Raw genomic sequence first — 18,352 nt, forward strand, 5'->3', positions numbered from 1 at the left:
TCGAATCTTATTGTCATGGACAGATTCAGTGTAGGGCATATGGTGGCACACTTCTCCGTTGTATTGTAAAAAGATATAGGGTTCTAAAAAGTGTCACCATGTCAATTTATTGTGTGCTACCATATATATTATGAAACTACAATGAGAAGAAGAGTTTTATTTGGTTGAGTTGGTTTGCAAAACTTTTCTTTTATCCAGATGCGAGTTCAAGTCCTTTTAGTGTTATTTTCTTAATTTTTACTTTTTAATTTCAGATTTATTATGTTCCTAAAAAAACTTGCGATAATAGACTTGAACATAATACCTCACATATGAAAAACAAAAAACTAACCACAAGACCAATGCTGATTTGTGAAAAACATTTATACATTTGTTTTCTTATAGTCAAATGGTGTCATCACTTGAAAATATTTCTAGGCCCGTCTCTGGTTATTGGGGGAAGAGTTTGTGAGAATATGTGGAATCCCATATCTATACTATATTATAAAGCATTTGACAAAAACTCTTAAAAATCATTTTTAATACATTAAGTACTTTTTATTGATGCATATTACTTAAAATTCAAGATTACAATTAATTGTGGTAAGTGCAACTTATTAAAGATTCATGTTTGAATTCGTGTAACTAATTACAAATAAACAAAATCAAATAAAAGATAAACATCTCATTTTAAATATAAAAAATCTAAAAAATAATAAGGATAATTATTGACTTATAACAAAATACTTAACTATTATCTTTATAAAAAAAATATATTACTAAAAAAATGAATTAAAGAAATACACAAAAACAGGAAAAAAAAACTAAATAGTTAGTTTAGTACTAATATTATATATATTTTTTAATTTTTAATGATATTTTCATATTTATGTTTTATTCAAAACTTAAAAACATTATTGTTTTCTCAAAACCATATAAAATTGTACTATAACATCGACTGAAACAACAACAACAAAAAAAAAAAAAAAACGAAACATTAAGATCTAAATGTATGTCGTTACATTGTGCGAGTACCCTTATAATCAATCTTTAAAAGAGTCATTGAGGAGATAAAGAATATTCCAATAAATATATAAAAGAGAATTAGTCAAAGTCTAGCCGACATGAGATTCTAACACGCTCCATTCCAGAGCGGTTAAACGAACACATATTATCCCATAGTGTTGAGAAGGGCTCGACGGGCAAGGGGGTTAGACGAGTACAAATTGCCTAGATTGTCAAGTCCGTAGAGCGACAAACATTAACTTTGATATCATGTGAGTAATCTCCAAAAGAACCATTGGAGAAGATATAGAAAGTTCATATGCATACATATATATGAAAAATGATCAAAGTCTAGCCAATGTAAAACTCTAACGGGGATCTTCATCATTGAATCAATTTTAATTAAAAATCAACACTAATGAAATACATCAGATCAATTCCCTTCTAAAATATAATTTTTTTTGTCTTTTAACTATCTGCATAAATTAGGGAGATAAGTGGTACTAAAAGAAACGGTCATTTAAATAAAATAGAAAAAAGAATTATTAAAAGATTAATTACAACGAAAGAAATGACCATTTCGATCCATATAAAATAGACAGCAAAAATTAAAACGTTTCGTAGTCAGAAACGGCCCGTTAAGCACTTCTTAAAACGTCGTCGTTTGAGTTCTCTTCCGCAACTACCCCTACACTAATATCATCGCCCTCTCTCCCCGGAAGCCCAAGGCCGAATTACGACCTCGCCGACGTTTCTCTCTCATCCGTTTTCTTTTTCGCCAAGCAATCCATCTTCACATAAATCTCATCAATTCCAACTCATCTTCTTCCTAACGTCCTTCTCTTCTGTTCTTTCCAAAATTCTGTTTTGGCCCTTTATTTCCTCTGCGGTCACGACGACTTGGTTAAGGATCCATCGATCCATTGATCATGTTCATCATAATCCATCCAAATTTGGTGATTTCTGCTTGAGGTTATACAATTCTTTTGTTGGTAGGTTCTTTTAATCGAGCTTATGACTTTCTTTCTCCCGGATTCAAGGGTGTTGGTTAGGAATGGATCTTTAACAGATCGGTTATGAATTGTGTTTCTTTGTGGTATTTAAGGGTTTTCTGGTTGGGTACGAGTTGATCCGTTACAAAAACTGGTAGTGGGTTTTATGAATCTTTTATCATAATTTTCATCAAATAGATTGTATGAGATTTTCGAAAGTTAGTCTGCATCGAAATAATTCTTTAGTATCTTCCCCAAAAAAATTATTTTAACCGTTGTTTTCTTTTGGTGTAAGTGTGTAACTGTCTGTCTTTGATTTGTTTGGGAGTTTGATCAACAAATACGTGGGTTAATTGTTGTCTAAGATTTTTCCAGGGTTTAGGAATATGAAATTTTATGGATTTATTCGGTTGTTGAAAAAAAGTTCTTATCAATTTTTATTTTTATTGTTGTTTTGTTTATGTGCCTGGCTGTAAATTCTTGGATACAACTTCTTTGTGAGCTGGATCAACATATGTGTGGCTTCAATAAGTTTAACAAGATGTAGTGTATATGTCCTCACTGATGTTGACATGCATGTTTATGTTCCCTTTCATAAAATATTATTTCTAAAACAGCTGTTTGATGTGATTAGAAAGTCACTCTTCAGAGTTGCAAAATATGCAAAGGCACAAGCTGCATACAGAGACTTCCCAACTGCACCCTGAGAAGATTTGGTGCAATTGGATGTTCTTTGTGTAGAGTGAGAGGCATATTTGAACACACACACACAGGACATATGCATATAGGGACCGAGATCAAGTAGACATGCGCTAAAAGAAACTGAATCATTGCTCCAAATAGAGGCAGTGCATGAATTAAACATTTATGTTTGGTCAATTAGAGTGAGGATGAGTTTGAATCTAATTGATAAGGACGAAAAGCGCAGGATTAACCGAAGGGCCTTTGGCCTAGCGGTATCGGAGCCTTTGGCCTCCTAGGAGGTCAGAGGTTCAATCATCACCAAACGTGAGGAGGGTGTGTGAGATTACTTATTGCATTTGCCGTGTATAAATATTATATACTTCAAAAAGAAGTGCAGGATGTAATTATTCCCAGCAACTATTATAACATTTGACATTATTTGGCTCATAAACTGGCTTTATGCTGCACAGATGACATGACTCCATGACTATATGCCTATTTAAAGACCATTATATTCTAACAAGTTACATCTAATTCCTTTCATGTTAGATCTAGACCTGGTCTTATTTCTAAGTGGGATCTGTGGACTGTGGAGTAGATTTATAAATGGTGGTGCTTTTGGTGTAGCAACTTTTTTTTTTGTTTAATTGACTGTGGAACATGGATATTGTGTGTCTGTGATATTATATAGATTCTTCATGGAAAAAAAATGGTGTTCAATTGAACTGTATTTTTACTAGTTTCTGACGGATGTTTTTGTGTTTTTAGTGTAGTACTCGTTAGAGCTGTAATTAGTTTATGATAGGATTAGAAATTTGTCGACCTCAAGCAATGGAATGGAAATGGCCGCATTATGCAGAAGTAAAGCTGGTTTTAATAAATGGTATGTTCTCTTAACTTAAGTGACTATATTTTTGTTCAAGTTAATGTTTTTTCAGACCACCTTTTGATTATATAGTATTTTTTTAATCATAATTGTTTTGAGTTATGCATTCATCCATTACGTTCTATTTTGTAGTTGTTACAAATCATTTAAATAATTTGTTCCTGCATAAAGTGAGTTTTTATTTTCGAGTGATTGAAAGTTTAGAAGCTCAAGCTTGTTATGTATATTTTCTAATTTTCAATCTTTTATTTGCAGGATTACTTTGTGGATGCGTACGTATATATTGATACCACATTTTTTTTGTATTTATTATGCTCTTTATTGGGAGCTCTAGCAATTTTATAACATGATAAATTGAAAAATCTTGCTGCCAGCTTCTTTATAATGACCATTTTGATCTATTTTCTTTTTCTTAGGTTCACTCCGTTATGCCCTTTCCATTCTAGCTGTTGACCTATCCTGTTTTAGTAATTTTATAAGGAAGAATATTATGTTTTTGATACTTTTTATTAAATATTTCTTATGTGTTCTTTAAGGTGTAACATGTCATTACCAAGTTGTGTTCAATCTGCATTCTAGCAATCTTTCGTCTATGATTCATAGTGCATTTGAATACCTTTTGGATATATTCTGATTTAGAGGGCATTCAAAAGATGCATGGACAAGGAAGAACCATACATGCTCAATATCACATTGTACGTAGCAAGAGGGAGGGGTTTCTCTTGCATGTAGCATGTGAGGGTTGAAATTAGTATCTGGGTTTGATGTATTTCTTTGCCTGATAGTGTACTACCACATACCCCTTTTGAGGTTCATGCTGTATGGTCTATTCTTAAACAAGTAACTCTAATATGGCTTACCTGGCGGCTGGACATGTTGAGTACCCCATACCTCTTTGAAACTAAAGATCATATGAGATGACAAAAAAACTTCACATCCATTCTTGGATCCCAACTATGTTACTCTCTTCATTTATAATATCAAAATAAAGTTTTTACACTTTTGGTTCACACATGCACATGGGAGGTGTCAAACAAATCTACTATCTGTATTGGTAGAAAATCATGGTGATTGAGATATTCATCGGTCATTGCTTGGTTTAATTTCTACGCCTTCACTTTATTTTAAACCATACTTTCTACTAAAAAATTCTTTATGGTATGCTTACATGCCCTTCGAATGATTTTTTTACCATTTGTGATCAATTGTACCACAGATCATTGATTGAGAATCTATGGTTTTAATTTGATATATTTTCAATTTTTTTCTTTTTGCAAAGATGTTATATTCTTTTATGTTACTCCAGGATCAATTGTACCACAGATCATTGATCGAGAATCTATGGTTTTAATTTGATATATTTTCAATTTTTTTCTTTTTGCAAAGATGTTATATTCTTTTATGTTACTCCAGGTGTCTACTTTCCATTTACATCTATGTGGTTGGTCTGTTATAGATGATGGGAGGAATTCTCCGGACATACTTGCATTGGATTGATTAGCATGAAAAAAGCTTACCAACAATTTCTATCTTTAGCGATATTCGTTTACAATATTTTAATGTTACACTTCAGGGGAAGTTGCTAACCTTTTCTCCCTTTTTCTGAAATGTTGATTGTACATGAATATAATATGTACAAACCCTCGAAAGATATTTCTCCCCTCATAGATGATTGCTGCCTGCTTGTACTTACTTGGTATTTTGAGAAGTTGATATCCTATTTCTATTTTCTAGCACTTGATTTTTATTAGGTAAGTAGTAGTTGATGGTTTTTAAATGTCGGCCTATGTACTAGTCCTGATGAATGAATCACAATTTATGCAACGTGGCTTGTCTTTTAGAGGCATGGTTGTTTGGATTTGAAGGTCAAGGTTTTGATGCAACCCCTGAGGAAGTAAAGGAAAACAGTGATATGAATAAGATACTTATAGCTAATTAATAAACAATACTCTTTAGTTGCGATTATTTGGCCTTTTCTATCATCATACCTGCACTATTGGAATCTTTAACTCTCTGATATTTATTCTAGACTTGCAAATATTTAAACGTACTTTGTTTATTGTCTCATTGAGATTTAGAATAAACTGGATGCCAGCTGATTGCTATTTTCTTTCTTATGCAGGACTTTCGATTTCTTCGACACCTCGTTTTGAGTATTCCTCATTACTCTTGATAGGTGACTTTTAGGTTGACTTGTGTAAATACAATTAGGTTTGTAGATAAATGGCGTCGAAGTGGGTAAAAGTGTCGGACAGTGGTAGTAGGGTCATTGTTGATTCAAAGAGGAAACGGGTATCTCAGCGCCAGGCTCAGATAGTTAGAGCTAGCAACAGGGCTTTGGCTGTGAGGCCCGACCTTGCTTCAGTATTGAAGAAGACTGGAAAGAGAAAGAGAGATGATGGCTGCATGTCCAAGTGCTGCTCTTCCTTTAGGAAAACTATACTTAAGAACTACTCAAATTTTATGAAAAGTGGACTGCCTCATCGCTTGCTTTTCTCTCAAGATGGTCAATGGACTGATTTTTCCCAAGATGTCATCGACTTGGTTAAGGAGGACTTCTTGGCAAAGAAGGGAGCGACTGAAGTGAAGTTTAATGGGCGTCATCTAATGTTAGATATCTTACATATGATCGAAGTAGATTTGAAAACTGGTGTACAGAAACCTATAGCATGGATTGATGACACAGGTAGCTGCTTTTTTCCTGAATCATATTCTAGCTGTCATGAAAGTCATCAATGCAATAAGTCTGAAGCAATGAAAGATTTAGAACTTGTTGAACAAGAGTCCTCTATGACTCCTGAAATTAATTTGCATATTGAGATTGATCTAAATGGACCAAGTAGCAGTAATTTCGAGGAATGCATTGAAGAGTCAAATGTTAAGAGGATCAAACGTGACCAGGAAGGTTATACAGATCTTCAAGACCGCAATTTATATAATAATCGCAACCAACTAGGTGCAAAAACTGACCAACTTGTTGAGAAAACTCAACAGAGTGATGAAGATGCATCCCCTATTTGTGAAAGTATTTGCAGAACCCTAGACCCAGAAACTGTTGGAAGTATGTTTAGCAGGGCACTAAGTCCGGCCCTGAAGGTTGAAATAATTGATGTCAAGAAATGCTCTGGTGGTATTATGGAAGCGAGGCTAGAGCTTTTCCAAAAGCAGATTGAAATTACACAAAAGCTTCGTGCAAAGGCAAATGTGCAATATGCTTGGTTTGCATCTCCTACAGATGCACTATCTAGCACTGTGGTTTATGGGCTTGGACATGATGGGACAAAACTTGGAAGGTATGGGTATGGAGTCCACCTTACTACCGTTGACTCTGCCCAAAACAGGTACAAATAAGCTTACGTTTCTTGTTTTGAGCTATGATTTGAGGTGATGAACATTCGACAAAGTGTAAACATTTTACTTTTCTGTCTTCACACATGGGAACTATCAGCATGTGTTCATTTTCTTCTCCTTTTTCATCGAGCCTTGTCAATATTTGTATAGTCATTCTCTTCTGAAAATTGCTCTCTATGCCCTTCTTCTTAGAAGGAGCAGAAACTTCATTACTCATTTCTCAAGCTTTTCTATCTATGTATTTGTTAAGGATTTAATTTTCTGCTCTCTTTACAGTGCAACTATTTGTGATGTTGACGAAAAAGGAGTAAGATATATGGTGTTATGCCGTGTGATAGTGGGAAATATGGAACTTGTTTTCCCCGGATCTAAACAATTTTGTCCAAGTGATGAGTGCTTTGACACTGGAGTTGATAATCTGCAAAATCCAAATCATTATGTCATCTGGAACATGAATATGAATACCCATATCTATCCCGAATATACAGTCAGTTTCAAGATGTCTCCAAGTGCTGAAGGTAGTAATTTATGCTTTCCCATTATTCATCTCTAGTTACCTTTATCTTCATCTTTTTCTACAACATCGTCAGTACAGGCATGGAAAATTGTAGGCTGTTCATCGGGTCTGAACCATAATGAATCGGAACCAAAAAAAATCCAAAGTAACGGAGTTGAAAACCAGCGGTGTCTGTCTGGTTCTTGTTTAGAACCGGTTCAGTCTCAAACTGAACTATTAGCTGAATAAAGATGTGCTTTTTTAGTTTGAAAAATCTGAACCTGAAATGCTATCGGTTCAAGTTTAAAAATCAGAAGAATGAACCAGTTCGTTTTCCGTTCCGAGCCGTTGAGAAAATCTAGAACTCATAATTGGTTTTAGAAAAAATCTAGAACCAAGAACTTAACCGAATAACACTGGTTTTGGTTCGATCCCGGTTTTGGTTCTTTAATTTTGTCGGTGACTGGATTTTGCCTACCCTTAGAAAATTGTAGAAGTTGTTGGCAAAGACCATATACTTTATAGTTTAAAAGGGTCGGTCTATATGTCTAAGGGGCAATTTCAAGGATTTCATAACTTCAAATAACCCATTCTGGGATCTGGCTTCAAGTATGTAACGACTCTTGCTAACACCCTTTCATGCATTGACTCTATAGGTCCACATACGTAAGATCTATCACATGTTGATCAATTCTTTCTGTGCTACCAGCCTACCACCATTTGTTTGAGGGTGGTATGCCGGACTCATCAACATTTCAGTCGGGTAATGTGACATAGGGTGGAACATGTTCGGACTTGGATCAAATACCGTATAATGCATCCAAGCTTTTTTGTTACCACTGATCACATAATCATGCCTCCTTATTTTTGCTGACATTTCACGATACTTTGAAACCAAACCATATGAAACGACCCTGGTATATCCCACTTGAAAGTAGGGTATGGGGGGAGGGTAGGCTGTACGCAGACTTTTGCTCTACCCCATGGGGGTAGAGATGCTGATTCCCAGGCTTGCGAAAAGAGGATATAGAGAATTTGCAATTTTTTTTAAAGTTAAGGATTTTGAGAAGACACTGGAGAGCATGAGATATAGGAAAATATTACTAGAAAGAGAGTGTGCAAACATGCAACAAGTACATTAAATAATAACAGCAGGGACATGTGAAAAAAAAAGGTTAAAACTAGCCATGTCATTGTCAAGTAAGGTCGAGGATAGATAAATTATGAAAACACCAAACCACTTAAAATGAAGCACTAGGATCAGATCCTCTTACTCCAACCATGCCAAAATATTGTTATCCTATCTGTAACAGGAAACCCCTCTATCTCCCTCGAAGCGTCAAGCTTGAAGTCATATGGGTTGCCTTTCACCGACAAGGCTTGGGGACAAATAAAGGTTTTTGGATAGACATAACATCGCTCTTTTGACCTGAGGCTTTCCAGAGGCAAGCTAAAGCTGAATCTGATGTGTCATTGGTAAGGCCAGAACTGGGGTACTTGAAAGAGCTGATTGAAGTGTTCAGAATGTTTCTTCAGTGTTAGAATCCTACAAAAGCTGAATCTTCTAAGTGATGCTCGATCAGTCAATCATCTTCAATGATGAAAATAAGCACTCCTATTACATTCCTCAGAGGACTTGCAAACTAATAAAAATGATGATACTGAAAATACCTTTCACTAACTAAGTTAGGCCTGACTGAAATGCTTCATTGGAATATTTTTCTACTGAATTTCAAACATGAACTATAAACTTTACTTGATTTTAGAAGCTATAAAGGACGTGGGATTGGCTTGCATAGCTGATTCGGAGGATGGTGAGATGTAGGATAGTTGATACCAATTAGGGAGAAAAATAGGAGATGTTGCAGATAGGAGATAGTAAAATGAGGACAGAGAGAATTCATAATCCATAGGGAAGAAACGGAGCCTATTTTCAGCCAAATCTCAGATAATCCCCACATCAATCAGGCTCAAAATATGCATAACAGCTCTAGCATTCTACAAAGAATTAGAAACAGTACTTACTATTGTCCTCTTATAAATATGTTCCTGATAATGCAGGGAATCTGATTGTAGAGGGAAGTAGAGTTGACTTATCGAGGGTAACAACTCAAGATCCCCAGGGACCCATGCAGATAGATTCCTCTCCTAGTAAACTGGTGAGTGTTTGTTCTGTGATAAATTTTACTCGTTGATCTGCCTGATTATCTATTGGAAAATGAGCCTCTGGTGAGTACAATAGTAGACATTTTCTTTTTCAGCATTGGTATTCTTAACTGATTGCAACAGATATCTTCAGCCGGCTACAAGTTGTACAAAATAGCAGATAGCCTAAAACTCTTGACGTTTGTAACTTAGGAGGGGCGAGCCTTAAGGTTGCTCTTTTGTGACTGGAAGGTCATGGGTTCAAGTCACATAACAGCCCCTTTGCTAAGTCAAGGGAAAGGCTGCATGCAAAGGTTTCTTTCTGAATCTTTGCTAAGGTAAGGGAGCTCTAGTGAATCAAGGTCACCCTTTTTCTAACTGAGGACCTGAGTTCAAAGCTTGATTGTGGTTTTGGCATGCTGGCAGATCGAGGCTGATTAACTTGTGTGATATGAAACTCTTATTACTTTCATGAAAGCTAACAAGGAGGGGATTTCCCCCCTTACAATATGCTAATTGGCTTGTTCCTCTGTATGGTGTTTAATATGAAGGGTTATGATACACACATTGCCAATAATCGAGCATTTGGATGTCCAAAAGCTTGTATGGAGGAACACAATCTTGGTTGGATGGAAGTTGACTTCCATGAATTTTTTTCTTTCCAGCTTGGAGCAGTGCGTGCTGCTATCTATTCCCTTCTTTCTGTGGAAATTGGAACACTTGACACACAATTTTCAGTAGAATATTCGTTTGTTTGCTAGACCTCCAAAATCTCTTAAATGAACACATATTAAGGAATCTTGAGGTCCCAATTGATAATAAAGTTAAAGAAGTTTTTACGTGTAAACATTCCAATAAAGAAAATGTTGCAATTTTCATGGGAGGAGATACATAGGGGGCTCTTTACTATCGCTTCCATAAATATCTTCATTTGGTTATCCCTCTCCAAGAAAGAAGTTTATTTCACAACTTAGTTCTTTGCGGTTGGCTTTTTTCTTAACTTCAGTTTATATCTTTTGACATAGTGATTATGATATAAAAGTTCATATTTCGAGATTACATCCTATTGTGGTTATTGTTGCTTATTATATTTGTTTCCAGGGGATGAATGGCCCCCAATTTCAAAGTGTGAAGGGCATGTCTATGGAAAAGGTTCCGAGTGTTGGATCAAGCACTTCTAGGGCTCCTAATTCCCCTTGGATGCCTTTCTCAAAGCTGTTTGAAGCTATATCGGATAAAGTAGCCCCTGAGGATATGAGACTAGTGCATGTCTTGTATGAGTCTCTTAGGGTATGTTGAGTAGTAATTGAACACATCATCTGTGTCAAATTGTCTTGTGTGCTTACCTTTGTTTGTGATTTTCTAGGGAAAGAAAACGAGCCGTGAAGAGTTCATTAGGAAGTTGAGATCAATAGTTGGGGATCAGATATTGAGGTCTACAATATCCAGTCTCCAGTCCAGGGCTTGATCTCACTGTTGTTTGGGTTAGTTCTCATATCTTTTTTGCAACTTGTTTCAACAAATTTAGCTGTTGGCAATTGAGAATAATATCATTTACAATTCTATACAAAATGGATTTTGGACGATATTAGTATGTAAAGACCAATTACTGATGCATCTAAGCAAATTTATTAAATTAGGATTCAAATGCACAACATTGGGATCAAATGTGGGAAGGACCATGATTTATAAAAACAAGATTATTTTGTTCAAAAGGAACAGTACTTGCACTCAACGTGTCTGGCAATGCAATTACGTATGATTTATAAAATGTAGGAGATTTATTGTAGCAACTTTAAGAGCATCAAACTTTAGTTCTCATATGTTCAAATAACATAAAATAGTTATATTTCCTATGTTAAATCAACCACTTAACGCCTCTGCCTAATCCTGTGGCTAAGTGTTAGAAGGTCATTTGACCATCTAATTTTGCTTAATCTCTGAAGATTGGTCTGATTGTGCAAAACCAGATCAGTCATAGGCTCCTGAACTACACACACACACATATAGAGGAAGGTTCAAACGAGAATGCTAACTATTTAGGAGAACAAGAAAAAAGTCGTTAATATAAAAAATCACATGTGATTTTACATTAAAAGGAAGCGGGCTACTTCTGAGGCCACTTAAGTAAGTTGCAGGGTAAAGTTGTCTGGATCATATATGATTTGTTACGCGAATCATATATAATTTTGAACATTAACGATATTTTTCTTGTTTTCTTAAATAGTTAGCTTTTTCGTTTGAACCTGCCCCTATATAAATATTATATCCTTTTGAGTATATAGAGTTTGATCTTTTCTCAAATTGAATTTACTGTTACACTGGCGTCCTGTTTGCAGTATTTGGCACAACGGCAGAAGTTAAGAAGTGGGTGCAAGAAGCTTGAGGTGGTGAAGAACTTCAAAGTCTCGAGGTCGGTTTGTCTTGTGAAAATATGGGCTTTCATTTGTTCAGTTAGATTGGTATTTTGCTTTTATTTCTGTTTAGATTAGGTCAAACTTGAATCTACTACAAGGATTTACATCTAGGCATATTAAAGTGCCATTGAGTACGAGGTTTCAACCTTTCCAACTATCCCTCAGTAAAGCCATCTCTGATGATTGTGTTCAGCTTCTTTGTACTTGTTATGTTTATTATCCATGAAGCACGTACGCCATTTACAGAAATTGTCGTATGTTGTAGTTTCGTCCTATATACCTATTGTAACACTTTTAGGTATGATGCTTTATCGTTTGATCCTATAAACTTAAGTCCTATAAAGTATGCTATTATATTTAAGCATCCTATAAACCCAATTTTGTTGTAGTGAGTTGAAAATTAATTGTTGGGTCGGTGACATTATTGTTTGGTTGAGAAGTCTATTCAGACCAAAACTTCTTTTTCTCGTTGTTCATAAGGAAGGTAGTCTGAATCTCGTTCGATGTGTACTACTTTGCGATTCTATGTTATCTATATAAACTCTTGCTGCTGATGTTGTTGCATTTGGAGTATCATCAATGTAGAAAAAGGAAGTTTCACATATGAAGAAAAAGAAGATGAAGATGGCAACTGCGATGGCTAAAAAGGTTGAAGTTGTATATTAGTTATTAAGTCATGTTTTTGTTATTTAATGGTAAGTTTGGAAACTGTGTTTAAAGTAATATATGATATTCATATACGACAAATATTCATGCCTTATTTAAAGGTCAAATTGTATGAAAAAATAACGTATTTTAATGATTCCTATTTTGGGTAACGTACTTTTAAAACTTTCATTTTGGCACCTAAGATGTAAAATTTTAAACAATTAAGTATCCGGGTAACCGTTTGAAGCATTAACCGGTTAGATTAAGATATTCATGTCAACAAATAATACTGAGTTGAATACCACATTACTCGTTACATCAACCGGTTACCCAAGTACTTAAATGATTAAAATTTTGGTCACATTCCGGCTACTAGCTACTAGGTAAGACAAGTTAGCAACGACTTGCACATAATTATTAGATGGAAAAAATACACATTATGAGGTCAAAATTGTACCCTATGTCACAAATTTTAAATGCTAGAATTTAAACTTGCAGTATCATAAATTCACATTTTTAGATCGAAATCTCAATAATTAAAATTGCAAAAAATTTCAAATCGACAGAAGTCTGCATACATCGTCAACTTTTTTCAGAAAAAATTACATTAAAAAAAATACAAATATTGAAGAATAAACTTATATTGCAATGCAAACCTATTTATAAATTCAAACCCTAAAACCTAAGACTTAATGTTTAAAAGAACCCTAGAATCAACCTTATAATTTCTACAAATTTCATATCACAGACTTCGTAGATGTTTGTTTGTGTATATATATATCTATATATGTATATGTATATATATATATACAAAGAGAGAAGTGAGTTATCATGCAATCCTTTACATTTGTACAACCAATACAACTCAATCTCAACCGTCCATTTAACTTGATGAATATATGATTTCATAAAAGTTTTGTTTGTTTCTTAATATAAAATATTGATCATAATTAATGAACCATAGTCATCTTGCATAAATATTTAAATAATAATAAATAAACTCTCATAATTTCCATAAATATCTCAATTGATTGAGTTGCATTGGTTGTACAAATATGGTAAGTTGCATTTGAAACGTCCCCCCTCTATCTCTCTATGTATATATAAGGTTGGGTGTAAAATGAGAAAGCAAATAAAAAAACACGAGAATGGTTAGATCATCGTGATTTTACTAGGTCATGCCAAAGGTATGTAGTATTACGTATAATTGACTATAGTAGAATGAATCATTCTCATTTGAAACCTATGGTTCGGTTCCGGTGAGAAGAGAAGTTATGGTAAGGAGCATAAAAAGAGATCTCCACCCTTGGATCAATTCTAATTGAATGTCAACATTAACGAGGTGCACCGGATCAATTATCTTCTTCATAGGTGAACATGAGATTAAAAATGATCAAATGTTCAAATCTATTCTTACGCTTCTCATCATAACTCTCCTTCTCATACGATCATTCTCCTGTGGGTGTATGTATCTATGTATATATATGTATGTATGTGAAAATCGTAGGAGATGATGAGTGATTTTATCCAACAATTTGCTAGGGATCAATTAATCGATTATGCAATTATTATAATTTGTTAGATTATCTGATCTTGTAACAAATGTCGCATACCAAATATCATTGTCTTGTAATGGTCACGGTTCTTTTGTCATTTGGTTATCACGTGCAAGTAGTTTTGGTTTCGATTCCAAGAGTCCAACTATAGCAATAATAAAGGGAAAACATTAAAAGCTGTTTACACCATTTTTAGAGTTTTCGGACAAATATATGCTTTTCAAATGGTTGAAGTTATGCGCAACAGTAGTTCCAATTTTTCACGTTCATACACATTAGGTATCATTCGAGTTAAAAATCCCAACCTCGTTAATATTCTTTTATTTTTTTGAATTACGATTACGATTATAATTAATATTTAATAAAAAGATACACAACACGATGAATACCCAAAACCCATATGAAAAAATACTCGCCACTCGCCATTTGTCCATTTCCCAAGGTACGAATAAATATTCTAAGGTTTATTTTATACAAAGAGCTATAGTTATCCTCCCGTGATATCAAAAGCAACTATACGTTGATGGTAAACTCCATTTTAACTTACGTCAGTTGATTTTCATCAACTCCATATCTGTATTTCGTCAGATGAACAATTTACAACAGAAGGATAAATGGTAACATTCTAAACTTAAAAACTGTTAGAATCTTGTTAAATACAGAAACTTATACCAAACCTTTTGTCTTCAACACCAGATGCCAACCACTTGAAATAATGTCCCAATTATATGAGATTGCTTCCTTTTTAGCTTGACTTAGATGACAAAGAGAAGCATTATGTTTCCTACATGATTGGACTATATATCCCATAAAAAATGGTGGGGTCTTTCTTTATCTACACAATGTCACTTCTACTTTTTCATCTCTTTGAATTGGAATAGAACTTGGGGAATTGAGAAAAAGCATGAAGAAAAATTGGTTAGTGAGAATGGAACAAAGCATATGGGATTAAAGAATGATATGATTAAACAAAAGGGAAATATGTTAATGGGTTCTTGTCAAAATCTGCTCATTCACTTGTTTCCAAAGATTTGTAGGGCACTAAATTTGAGCTATTCCTTGCTCAAAGTCACTCAAAAAGATTCAATATGTTCCCCACCTTTTTTTTTTCTTTTTAGTTTACCTGTATATCCAACCCGCTATGCGAGCCGACTGATCCCAAGACGACCACCTGCTTTGTAGATAGCCCGAAGTCACCGCATTTGAACCTCCGTGGCCACAAGATGATTTTTATTCCTCATTGGATTTGAACTTGTGACCTCCTGATACTTTTGACATCTGGAGTCAAGCTCAAACCAATCAGACACCACCCTTGTGGTTTGGTTTTAATAAGCCTTAATTTGAAAAGATCAAATATTATGCTCTTTTTGTTTATCATCAACTTAGATTGGCATCGCCAAAGCTACATTATTTTAATTAATATGATGCTTCTTGTTTCAGTATTAAATCTTAGGTTTTTATATCTGATTTCAAATATATTCTTAGTATAGTTTAATTTGACCAGTTAATTCTTTATAATAACTAGCTTGATTCAAATTCTAATGTTAATTGCTAACTTGACTCGTTTGACTTATGTAAGTAGAAAATAGATTGACTCGGTTTTGAGATCAAAAGGGTTTTACGTGTGGTAGAACGGAGCTTGTAGGGTTTAGGGTTTTTGGTTATTTTTCTTTTTGTTTTTGAATATTTAAAATGTAAATTTATAGTTATAATGGTACATGGCAATGTCACCAAAATAGAAGGATTTAAGCTACTTTTGAGCTCCATGTTCCAATACCTAATCGTATTGGTTTGATTGGTTTGATGAAAACATGGAATAGTTTATATGTGCAATTGCATAAAAGATGAGCATGAGAACTTTCCATTTCTAAAACATGCAATGCTTGCAGGCAAGAGGGCGAATTGATGCACGTTGACTTATGATTGACGTCACTTTCAATAAATGGTACTGATTCAAATGTAATCAGAGACAAAACATGTTAGCTCTTTTTATGGTGAAATCCTTGAAAAACAACAATAAGAACACAACAACGTGTCGATAAGAGTACAACATAAGTGGATAAAATACGTTACTTGACACATGTATATAGACTATTGTCTTCCTACCGGTCGTACCTTCCATTTCTTGTACTTCTAATTTCATTGCATTTCATTTCTTGGATATAAGAAATAATCCGTCATGCTCAAGCGAGTGGATTTTTTTTTTCACAAGCTACCACAACAAAATCGGGTTCAATATGACACTAAAAATGTTCGTGTCAAAATAGACTGTTTTGTATTACTTAAGCTTATAGAACCAAACAATATTGAGTCCATAAATGTGTTCTAATAAGTTTATAGAACGCTTTTAGATATGTCACTTTTGAAATGTGTTATATTAGTTTTTTTTATAAGACACTTCTAAGAAGTGTCTATGAACACATCTTTTTATTAGACATTTAAATTAATATGACAATTTATATCAAAACTGTCTTAATTTTTGTTGTTGCTAAAACGCTTAAAAGTGTTCTATAAACTTATTGTAACAATTTAAGATATAATGTAGAAGTGTTTAGTCCTATAAGGCTGTCTATTATGACATTAAAACATTTTTAGTGTCCTATAAACCTGATTTTGTTGTAGTTCACTTAGCCTCATTGCCCATGCTAGCATGTATACTATCAGCTTGACATCAACTGGCGTGAGTGATTTTCGTACTATATGGCCTCAAAGCGAGGCGAAGGCGATAATTAAGCAGATGATGGTTTTAATTATACTGAATTCAGTCATTTCTAATGTGTTCCAATTTGATGACCTTTATAGGTTCTTAAGCTTTTGCATTATATGTTATTTTGCATTATATGTTATTTTAGCATTATATGTCTTAATAACTTGGAAGGGAAATATTTAGGTCACTTTTGTCACAATAATTAGAAAAAGAAAGAGAATTAAACATACCTTTTCATAGATATAATATTTTACATTAAAGTAGTTTTTTATGAAGTATAAAATCAACCATTAGATTTTCTGCCTTATAAAGTATAATATTTATAATAAATGTATTTAACAAGCTGGACTTTTTTAGGTACAAGAAATCAGTGTGGACCCCATATTTTTGCCGAGCCGATACACCTTTAAATGTCCATGAAATCACTTGATGTGCTTTCGTCAAATTCCGTCTATGAGGGATATTTTTAATGTTTTTTGCTTGATTTCAAGAGATTATTTCAAGTTTTTTCTGGTTGATTTCGAGTGAGTTTTTTAAGTTTTGTGGTTGATTTTGAGAGATTATTTGTTGGAAAATTTGGGTTTTATACTCGATTTAGACCCAAAAATATACTTGAACCTGTGCTTGGAAAGGAGAGATATTTATGGGTTTGCATTAGTCTTTAGTGTGAATGGGTTTGTTCCATATTGGTGGAAAAGTGGAACTTATATGGGTTTATAAGCGATTCTATGGTTGAATGGAGTAGGACTTATTAGATCTAGAAAATGCTCTCTCCACGTCCGCTAGGGGGGATGGGGTGCAAAATTGGGCCAAATTAAGCTCGGACCACTGAACATGTGTATGAGCGCGTGTCCTGTGCCACCTTTCACCCCCTTTAAAATCTCTAATATCCTGGAGCACCCATCAAACTTTAACAGGTGCACCTTACGTACCTAATAAGATCATCATCTTATAAAAAAAGGTTGAACGGGTGTATGAACTTGTTAATGAGAGCAAAAATAGGGAGTGAACCCTATATTTTTGAGAAGTATGAGATTCAGGGGCCGTTTACTAAACACTTGCATGGTAAGTGCCTACCAGATAAATTTCCTTATCGGATGAACATGAGAAAGGCCAATAATCTTACCGGGTAAGAGCCATGAAAATGATAGAGAGTCTTACCTGGTAAGTAAGGATGACGACTCTTACCCATGTAAGCACTTACCCTGTAACTTGTTGCATTTGATATGTTTTGATGTACTAAAATCTTACGTATCAAAATAAATTATAATGTTGAATCCTATCGGTAAACACTTACCAGGTAAGCATTTGGATAAACAGCCCCTCAATCTCATATATTAATTAATCCTATAAGGACATTATGGTAAATTGTAAAGTAATAATTAATAGCCACTATTTTGGTTTCCTTTAATTACTCATTTACTACCTTTTCTTTGACTAATTCAATAATTGAATTTTCATCACATCCAAATCAAAACACACAGCA

The 18,352-nt window shown here is 34.2% G+C and overlaps 1 protein-coding gene across 7 annotated transcripts; it reads left to right on the forward strand.

Moving 5' to 3' along the window:
• The first annotated feature begins 1,683 nt into the window (after positions 1-1,683).
• Positions 1,684-12,199, forward strand: LOC112527145 (inactive poly [ADP-ribose] polymerase RCD1-like). 7 transcript variants are annotated; one of them, XM_025137591.1, is made up of 9 exons: positions 1,685-1,976; positions 3,429-3,543; positions 3,802-3,818; positions 5,669-6,887; positions 7,174-7,415; positions 9,455-9,552; positions 10,640-10,828; positions 10,905-11,022; positions 11,878-12,199. In XM_025137591.1, the coding sequence occupies exons 4-8, from the start codon at positions 5,770-5,772 to the stop codon at positions 11,004-11,006; spliced, it is 1,749 nt and encodes a 582-aa protein (XP_024993359.1). In that variant the 5' UTR covers positions 1,685-1,976; positions 3,429-3,543; positions 3,802-3,818; positions 5,669-5,769; the 3' UTR covers positions 11,007-11,022; positions 11,878-12,199. The 7 variants fall into 7 exon arrangements, with proteins under 7 accessions (XP_024993365.1, XP_024993359.1, XP_024993364.1 ...); XM_025137592.1 differs by having other exon boundaries at positions 1,696-1,976; positions 3,434-3,543; XM_025137596.1 differs by lacking the exon at positions 3,802-3,818 and having other exon boundaries at positions 11,871-12,199.
• The last annotated feature ends 6,153 nt before the right edge of the window (positions 12,200-18,352 follow it).

Source organism: Cynara cardunculus (assembly GCF_001531365.2).
Source record: "Cynara cardunculus var. scolymus isolate 2C chromosome LG 15, CcrdV1, whole genome shotgun sequence".
Classification (NCBI taxonomy): Eukaryota; Viridiplantae; Streptophyta; class Magnoliopsida; order Asterales; family Asteraceae; genus Cynara; species Cynara cardunculus.